The sequence below is a fragment of the Pteropus vampyrus genome, unplaced genomic scaffold, assembly GCF_000151845.1.
Source record: "Pteropus vampyrus isolate Shadow unplaced genomic scaffold, Pvam_2.0 Scaffold202, whole genome shotgun sequence".
NCBI classification, from domain to species: domain Eukaryota; kingdom Metazoa; phylum Chordata; class Mammalia; order Chiroptera; family Pteropodidae; genus Pteropus; species Pteropus vampyrus.
The window spans coordinates 17,728-28,135 of NW_011888983.1; the positions used below are offsets into that span (position 1 = coordinate 17,728).

The 10,408-nt window shown below is 35.7% G+C and overlaps 1 protein-coding gene across 1 annotated transcript in view; it reads left to right on the forward strand.

Annotated features, from left to right (window-relative positions):
* MYPN (myopalladin) overlaps positions 1-10,408 on the forward strand; it is a 53,430-nt gene that overhangs the window by 13,865 nt on the left and 29,157 nt on the right. The window contains 4 exon segments of the mRNA XM_011372181.1: positions 190-261; positions 5,714-5,855; positions 7,509-7,532; positions 10,180-10,296. Of these exon segments, the coding sequence (XP_011370483.1) occupies positions 190-261; positions 5,714-5,855; positions 7,509-7,532; positions 10,180-10,296 (355 nt within the window).

The window sequence follows — 10,408 nt, forward strand, 5'->3', positions numbered from 1 at the left end:
CAGCCACTATGACCTAGAAATACAATCAATTCAGTATAAAATTTGAAGTCTATGATTCATAGACTTAGAAAATGTCAGACTTAGATTAATTTCATACACCAAATTCTGTAGATTTGTTATATCTATGTACCTGTCATCTATTTAATAATCTTAGTGACAATAAATCTATTGTTGGTTCCCTTTTAACAGTGTCAGAGCCCTACCAACTATTTGCAAGGATTAGATGGAAAACCTATCATCGCAGCTCCTGTGTTTACAAAGGTAATCAAAATGTTACTTCTTTCTGTCATGGCTTTAAATGCACCACAGCACCCAAACAAAGTTGTAGGATCCAAAATTTACTGATATTTTCTCAGGATTTTCATCTCTTATAAGTACAGTGTAGGGTTTGGGGTTTTTTAGTAGGTGTTACCATATCACTTCAAGTCCCAGATTTCTAGTAACAGTTTTGTGTAATGAGAAATATGTCTTCCTCACCACACTAATCTCTGTAATGTCAACCATCTTATTGCTGTTAAACACAGTATCAGCACTCTCAGAAGTATGATTTTGTTTAGAGCGATGGTTTTCATCCAGGGTTAATTTTGCCTTCCAAGGGACATTTGGCAATGTCTGGAGATATTTTGGGCTGTCACAACTGGAAGTTTGTGCTGCCGGCATCTAGAGATGCTACTAAACATCCTGTAATGCATAGGATGACAGCCTCCCACAATAAAGAATTATCCAGCCCAAATTGTTGATAGTCCTGAGGCTGAGAAATCATGGTTTAGAACAAAATGGCAAAAATGATTTATTTTCCAACGAGTACTGATCTTAATGAAATGGCCAAATCCATAACTTCCACAGAAACATCAATTTTATGTGAAACAAGATACTTTTATTTTCCAGGTTCATTTTTCATAAACTGCTTTTGGAATTTCAACTTTCTATTTTCAAAGACTTGAAGTAGGAAAGCAACATGCTGTGATTTGGCGAATACAAAACGTTAATGAAGGGTTATAAGTGGACCTGTGCGTGCATGAGTGTGAGCACACAAACACACGCACATTTGTGTGTGTGATATAACTAATAGAGCTACCTGTAATTGTCTTTTATTTCACCGTAAGTCACTTAGCCTTAAAACAGAGCTTAAGTGCCCCAGAAATCAGAACACTTTAATTTGTCACGCCCATTTGTCACACCCCAGAGGCAGTGCTGACTCTTCAAAGGCAACCAACCCACAGAATAACTTATACCTAGCCCCAACTGACGGTTCCTTCTCTCTTCTCTTCCTCATCACTATCTGCCCAGCCAGACACCAGAGAGGTGTCCTTATCTTCCCCCACTCACTTTTAAATCTTTCTAGGTGCTCTGTCTTCCCTGCACTCATATCACCTTGTCTATATCTCTGATACGACACTTAACACAATAATAAAACTGTTTACCTTTTTGTCTGTCTCATGCACCTTGAAAGCCATCTCTAATATCTAGATAGAAATCCGTAAAGGTAATAGGGCCACAGTCATTTTTGTTATTCCAAAAGGTCCAATAGGACTTTAACACTTATTCTTTACATTTAATTTTCATAAACTGATTAGAGCAACAGGTTTAGCTGCTTTTGTGTGGTGATTCTGATTACTTCCTCCTAGGTGGATGTTCTGATTGGCAGAAATATATATGCCTTTGAAAAACAAAAATGGGGAAAAGAACTAATCATTAGTAGGTGTTGTTTCTTAGGTAAACATTAGATCCATGGTGGGAAAATGGTCCTTAGTACAGAGACCATATCTCCGATGAGGCTTTCTTGGCCCTCAGGAGGTATGCTTTTGCCTCCATAAATGGGATCAGACATAGGGCACTAGGATAGGCTGTGGCTCAGATTCCAGAGGGACTTAATCAGCAACCGTGTGCTTGCGTTAGTTTCCATCAGTGAGGGCAGGATTGAGGTCATAGTCACTGCCAGGGTCATTAGAAAATTTCTGAGTCAGAGTCACTGGTGATGGTTAATCATGTGGCATGAGCCATGATAACTGGTCTTTTGCATATGTTTGTATGCATATGTCCTGCTCTGATTACTTCTTTAGGAACTTTCAAAGCCCATCACTCACTTTCTATACGGTCCAACAGAGCATTTCTTTGCCAAAACATTAATGGCAAGAAGCCAACTTTTTAAAAGCAACTATTAGAGAGCAGAGTTTTTTTTAACTCCTTGTGCCTCCTTTGGTAATAGGAAAGTACTGGTATTATCTTCATTTTAAGGAAGGTTAAAATGAAAAGGAAGGTTGCCTGACAAAACAGTGGTAGTGTTTGAAAGAAGACTGAGGTTCCATATGTTACTTCACTGCTCTGCTCACAGGTGATACCTATATTTTTCAATATTTTATGGAGATAGACTATCCTTCATACAGTATCAAAACCACTCTGTTTATGGGAGGAAAATAGCACTCATACTTCTTGATTGTGAAGATAGCAGATGATCAAATTAGAATCTTACTCCTATCACTGCTCCCACTCCAACAGCAGCTGCTCTGGAGGACTTTCAAGGCTGCAGCGGCCCTGGCTCCAGCTGCTTCAGCAGTAATTTGAAGAGTGCAAGGGGGCAGGGGAAGTGAGAATTTGAAGAAGAGTGCTTCATTATATAATATCGGAGGCAGGAAACCCTGAAATAACTGGACCAGTGGCCGGATCCAGATTTCTGAAGATTACATGGGCCCCTTTCCCCAACCTGACAATTCCAGAGACTTTTCTGATTCAGCTGTTGTACTGGGCACCTGCTGCAATCGAGGGGCAAAAGGGTCTTTAATTAAACAATTCTTTATTAGTGAAAACTGCTCTGATCCAACTCCAACCTAAAGCATTATACATATTCACTTGCAGCATCTTCCAAGGTGCAAAAATATCCACTGGATTAAAAATAATAATAAAATGACAATATGAATCTTGTAGCTGACATCTTTTTAACCAATAAGGGGAATGCCTTTTCTCAAGGATGTCCCTGCATTATATTTGTGTGTATAGATCTACTAAGCAAAAACTGTATCCTTTCAACTCACATTTACAGCAGTTGGCACAGTGATTGGCACAAAGCAAGCGCATAGTAATATTTACTCTGTGGTAAATAACTTCCATTTCAGCTATGAAAAAATTAGTTTTATTGCTTTGTGGCTTCAGGATGTCTCTAGGAGGAATAGTGAGAAAAGAAATCCAGTATCAAATAGCCATAGAAGACATGCTTCTCAAGGCTCTGTGTTGTTGAGTCACCCTACAAAGAATGCGTGGTAATGACACACAAGACAGATTTGCATGTTGGATATTGGTTACCCCAGGAAGTTGTAGACATTTGGTAATAGTGACCTTGGTACAGATCCATTATTTCTAGTTAAGACTAACTTAAGTTTGGCTAGTTGGAGAATGTTTCATTTGTCTTATTCGTCTTCAGTAAAATCTAGATGATTAAAATCAAATCTGTATGCATTGTACACATTGTGCCATACGTAATAGCCTAAGACCTACTGCCGTGTTGAACATGGCACCACCTACATTATGTTCTAACAGTGTAACTTGTTTGGACCCTGATGTGCAGTGATGTGAGCCTGTTCTTTCTCATGAGACTTTTGTAGAAAAGCGGTTTTCAGCAATAACAACTATTATCATCCTTCAAACAAGGACTTTCAACAATTTTTCTAAGTGGCTTGTAAGATGACCCTTGGCACCTCTTTTATTGAATACTGATGATGTGTCACACTGGAATATGCTTCTATCTTATAAGACAGACACTTAGCGGGCATAATGCATACACTGTAGTATCACAAGTCTGTTGGCTAAACTCTCATATAGGCCTTGTCTGTCAATGTCAAGTGACTAATAACAATAATGTTGGTCTCAATTGTGAGCTAATATTCTCTCTGGGAGGTCTTTTTGCAAGCAGGGCTATGGGGTAACCTCTGCAGACTGAGAATCAGTTCATGTTTCTCAAACTGCAAGCCATGTCAGAACATATAGACTGACCTCGTTCTGTTTACATCCCTTTAAAAAATGTGTCATATTTTATTTATTCAATTCTTTCTGCTGTTTCTACCTTTTTGTTTGTTTGTTTGTTTTTCTAATTTGTTTGACTCAAGAAGGAATGAAACTCATTATATATGAATCCCAGGGAGATGTCTGACTGCCATTAAAGTATTCAATAGACCCCAAAGCTGACATTTTAAGGCAGAACTTGCTCAGATGTCAAGATGAAGGGCACATTGACCACCTTGCCAGGAGCACCCAAGACTCACTGCTTACTGATGTTTCCTGCTTACCATTCCCATCTCTAGAAGATGTTGTTTTGGATAGACAAGAAATAAAAAGGTTTTTGATCAAATAGTTTCTTATTAATTCAAAAATTACTGCAGCAAACAAATTTAGAAATGCAAACAAACAAACAAACAAACAAAAAACCACTAATGTTGAACTACAATGCCCCCTGGCTGTCACAATAACTCACACACTCCTCTCAGGTAAAAGCCTCCTACTGAAGCTAAGGCCATGTTATCCCCGCCTCTATATTCCTTAGACAAATGCCATAAATATGACACGGCCCTGCACAAAATACTGTAAATTGTTCAGACGAGAGCTGTAAACGATCACAAAATATTTATAAGAGAGCATGAGAAAAGCAAAAAAAAAAAAAACTAGTCTATCCCCTTCTCTGAAGTAAGAGCCAATATTTCCTAAATGCAGATCCCCAAATTGTAATAATAGAAAGCCTTGTTGCATTTGTTACTAATAGAGCTTGTGGAGGAAGTTAATCATAACCTTTCCATGTTTATAAACTTTGGGCCAAAGTTAAAAGCAAAAGCACACTCACACACATGCCAAAGAAACATTTCGTAATCAAATGAAGCACCTATTACACAAATAAATGTGCGACTTTAAGCTCACAAATCATCATGAGTAAAAGACCAGTTGTAAAAGCACAATGTGAGTTCTATTATAGAAGAAACTGTTATAGAATATACTGATATTTTACCACTCAAAGTGGTTTTGTAAACCTTTTTCATGGAAGTGTGAGAAAGCATTTAATGATACCTGCACAAAATTACAAGACATTTTACCAGGGGGTAAGACTCCACATGTGACCATGATTTTATAAAGATTGTTGTCCTTTGTATTCCTCAACAGATCATTGAGGCTATTCTGGAAAGAACACATAAGGAAAACAAAATAGCAAACCAAAAAGTCAATTTCCAAGACTACAGAATATAAACAAGGCAAAGGATGGAAAACAGAGTCAGTTACCTGGGCCTCAGAAGTTTTTCACATCACGGACAGTGACATTCTTGTGTAGAAAAATATACCACTCCTATGTTGAATTCACCTAGTAGACACTCACTGCAGATATTTTTAATTATTATTTCTGAAAACCAAGCTCTAGATGGGCATTTAAGAACAGAAGTACTTTACCAAAATTTAGTGTCTTTGGATTCCCTCAAAATGTTTTGCCTAATATTTAATAAACTTGTCTGGCACTGCAACAGAGAGGAAAAGGAATAAGATAGTGAGGGGAAAAAATCTCATATAGGCTCTGATCTTTAAAAATGTACATCCACAGAATTCAAGCTGCTGGAAATGTAGAGGATTTGGAGAAAATCCAAATACAGAGGCAATGATATCTTTTTCTAAAATTCAACAGTGGAACAAGATTTCGAAAATGTATACTTTTTTGGTTCTAACAATATTCTTCTCATTATAGATGTTACAAAATTTATCAGCCTCTGAGGGTCAGCTGGTTGTCTTTGAATGCAGAGTAAAAGGAGCTCCATCTCCTAAAGTTGAGTGGTACAGAGAAGGGACCTTGATAGAAGATTCTCCAGATTTTAGAATTTTACAGAAAAGTAAGTTGATGCTTTAAAATAATTTTTCTGCTAACTAATTTTTCTAAATTTATTGTACACATTTATTTTCATAAATTTTGACAACTAATTAAGATACAATTTTAAAAGAATGAAATAAAAACCACTAGTAATCATAATCCCCCAAACTAAATCTTATTACTATTTCAGTGTATATTCTCCAAAACTTTTTCCATGAATATTTTTTTAACAAAAATGTTATATCCTTTTCTGTAAATTGATTTTTTTCACTCAACATTTCACAAACATCTTTTCATGTTAATAAAAATAGGCCATTTTTACTTTAAGAAGTAAGTCAACACAATTTCATATTTATTTAATTTCCTACTGTTGAACATTTAGATTGCTCACAAATTTTTACTAAACTATGCTTTAATGTATGTTAAGGTTGAACTAAATTTAGGATGATCACATAATTGATCATTCAATCTGGGGCACTTTGGAGAAGGAAAGAAGGTGCTACTAATAATTACAGAGATCCCAGGAATGAATCATGTCTGTTCCAGCTTAAGTGTTAATAGTAGCTGTATCTACTACAACCAGCAATATATGGGAATGCCTTTTGTCTCACACCTTCACATTTTTTTTATCTTCACTAATTTTATAGGCCCAAAATGAGAACACTTGTTTTAATCTGCACTTCACTAATTAGATGTGGAATGGATTTTTTTTTCATATTTATTGGGTCTTTGCATTTCTTTATTTTAAAATTACCTGTTCACATCTTTTGCTCATTTTTATATTAGATTTTTATTATTTTTTATTGTAAGAATTATTTATATATTCAAGTGTTAATTCTTCTTTTCTTATCATATTAGTGCTTTCATCTTGACCCATTTCGGTCATAAAATACATTGAAGTTTATTTGCTTTTTTGTTAATTTGTTTCTGCCTATCACAAAATAGTAGTACTTTCATCGGTATGATGTATGAATCAAACTATACTATCAAGTTTAACAGCAGTAGCAACGACAATAATATATTCTGAATGCCATTTAAACCGAGAAAAAAAATTTCAATAGTTCTATCAGTGTAGAGGATCGTAAGTTCAAACATTAAAGTAAGTTCAAACAATTAAAGTTCAAACATTAATTGAACATCTGTATGCAGTACCATGTGGGCATTTTCAGGAATGCCAAAGAATTTTAAGATAAAGAACCTGCTCTCAAGAAAGCTGTCATCTATCCTGAGGCTCTTAATATTAGAAACCTGAGAGAAGGAGGTATAGTCTACATTTTATTAGGATGTGAGGTCACAAAGCCAAGAATGAGGTCTCGGTCTTCAGAAACTTTTTTTCCAGATAAGGGTGAATAGGTACCCATAAAAGCCAGTTGTTTTTGAATCCCAACTAACTCAGTAACTTTTCCTCGCTACTGTTTATGTGTCCCAAGTGGAACCCAAGTGTGTCTCAAGATACAGCAACACCACTTAGCTGCTCTCTTGCTGCCCTCCTGTGACAACCTTCCTGTTCCTGTTGAGGTCATTGGTGCTTAGGTCATTTTACTTAACATTTACAGATTAACCTTATCAAATTACTCACAAGTATGCAAGAGATTTTGAAATTCTATAGGAAACTTCTGAAGAAAATATATCCTCTAGGTAAAATAAATGCTGACTTTTAATTTTTTTCTTTTAGAACCTCGATCCATGGCAGAACCAGGTAAAGATCATTTTAACTTTAATTTATTAGTACGTGATGAGTAATTTATATATATATATATATATATATATATATATACACACACACACACACATATAATTATATGTGTATATATTACACTGAATCAAGAAAAAGTGAAAAATAAAGTTTCAGAATAAAGTACCAAACCAACTCTAGCTATTACTTTAGGAGAAAGAAAGTTTCAGAATAAAGTACCAAACCAACTCTAGCTATTACTTTAGGAGAAAGAAGAGAAGAAAGCATGTACAAATTAGGAATATACATTCAATACCTAATATGAATACAGTTGGTTCTTAGTATTGAGAAATGTTTTTTAAGAATATTTTCCCTCTTTCCTTGGCCCCTACTTATGGCCTCCCAAAACTAGGCAGAGCAATTTCCATGGTGCTAGCTCAATTCCAATTCCACAGCCTATGTGTCTCAAGACATTAGCTTTTGAAATCTGCAGAATGAATGAAATGTCTGTGATGGCATTAGATTTGGTTAGGAGGATATAAGATGACATGGAAGTGACAAGTAGGTGAAGCTTTTTCCTCTAGAAAATACAAGTCACTCAAAAAACACAGCATAAACATCCGAATGTCCTCTTTGGGGTCACCCTAAAATTTCAGATTATATTTGTACCCCTGGGTAAGAATGATGGTTTGGAATTTCATTATTATAACTCTCTTCCAAAAACTGAATGGAAAGGCATTTCAGAAGTAGACATTGAATATCCATGTTACACAGCCCTACTCTAGGCCTTTGGGGATGCACAGTAAAGACTAGAGTGGTCTTATTCTTGCATTGCTTATAGTGGAGAAGTATTTTTTTCCTTTGAAAACATTACAGACTTTTGATACCTTCATTCAGAGCAGGCGTTTTCACTAGGCAGTCTCATACACAAAATAATTTCAGAGTCACTCAAAAAGGATCCCTGCTCAAAACAAGTCCTGCCTTTCCCAGCTCTGTGATCTAAAAATTTCACTGCCAGAGAGTTCTTACTTCCACTTTGGATAATGCAAGTACCCTTTACAGACAGAAGACTTTATCTTATCAAGCAGGAATAATGTAGTGTGAATGAATTTACCAGATTATTTTCTGAGAGCAAATTGCTGAAAGAAGAGAGAACAAATGTTTGTGAAGGGGAACAGAGAGAAAGAAGGATAAGCAAAGGGCTCAAAAGAAGGACAGAGAGGCACCAAAACCACTTTGCTTCTCCATCATTTAGAATTCTTTGGGCGGCAAGTAAAGAAGACCTAACTAAAAGTGGCTAAGCAATAAGAAAAATGTATTTTCTTGTATAGCGAGATGCCCTAAGAAACGGCAGTCTTGAGATTGTTAATTTAGCATCTTGGAAATCATTAGGGACCACGCCTTTTTTCCATTTTCATTCTGCCATCTTCAGCGTATCTTCTTAGGCTGGTTCTACTCATATACCCAAGACAGTTGCCACAGTATTGATACAGCATACAGATGACAATATTCAGAGGCCAAAACAGGGAATAACATTCTCTTTTGTCCCTTTAAGAGCAAGGAAAATGTCCCCAGAAACTCCCAGAAGACTTTCTCTAATATTTCATTGACTGGATTTGTGTGTCATATGCCACTACTTAGCAAGACTAGAGTTAGCACGACTGCCTTAGCAGGACCAATTGTGATTTACCACCTGAGGCTGGGATAGGCCACCTTGCCTTAAAGCACATGACCACTCGAGGAGAATGGACAAAGTTAGGATTCTATTTATAAAGAGGAAGGTGGATGTAGAGTAATTGAGCAGATACTCAAATGTCTGCTGTGGTTGCCAGTTTTCCTAAAGGTTGTATACGTAATTCGATTCAGTTATCATGGAACACTGAGATGCCAAGTTTCTCCTAATACAACTATGGTTTTATTAATTTTGTTTTTAATGTCAGGTCTACTGAATGATAACTCAAGGTTTATGCTACTGTGTTAGACATCTCTTCATTAGCTGTCAAGGAATATCTTAACTATAATAATTTTAGACTATAAGCATATGGACCTCACTAGGAATTGGGGTATAAGAATTCTCATGGTATTACAAAGGAAAAAATGTGTATTTCACTTGTTTTTCACCCAGAATTTCAAATTACTCTATCGACTAATTACTATCAGCTAAGTAGAATATATATTATCTAGTTATAAATTGTGGCCTTCCTTTAAAATTACCTCACTGCAAAGGTTCCCCACAGAAATAATGAAATGAGTGTAAAAATGTTTTTATTAATTCTTTAATTTCACACAAATCTCCTTTTGCTTTAACTTCTAATGTGTTTTTGTGATTTTTAAGTTTATTGTTTCTCAGTTCTATTTTTGTCATCTAGACTAATGACATAAAAATAGAAGAGAATCCATAATATACAATATATTATATTGTCATAAAATTCTTTTGTTGATAGTCTGTCTATATGGAGTTCTTTGTTCTATATCTTTTGACTCATTTAGTCAATTGACCAATTTAGCCAATCAGACAATTCAATCAAATAATTGGATGACATATTTTCAAACAATTAATATAACCAGCTTCTTATACTGACTTTTATAGAATAAGCATCTGATATCAGTAAATTCCATAATTTCATTTCCGTAGTTGAGTCAGTAACTATTCTGTTTTACTGGCGTTTAGAGGAGATTTGTACTTTGGTCATTGCTGAGGTCTTTGCAGAAGACTCCGGGTGCTTCACATGTACTGCAAGCAACAAATATGGCACGGTGTCAAGCATTGCACAGCTAGATGTAAGAGGTAAGGACTCATTAAATGCCAGAACAATTTAGACCATGAGTATTATGGAGAGTTTGTATTATCCTTCCTTACTACTTTTCATATGAAGCTAACTTGGTTGTCCTAAAAAAAA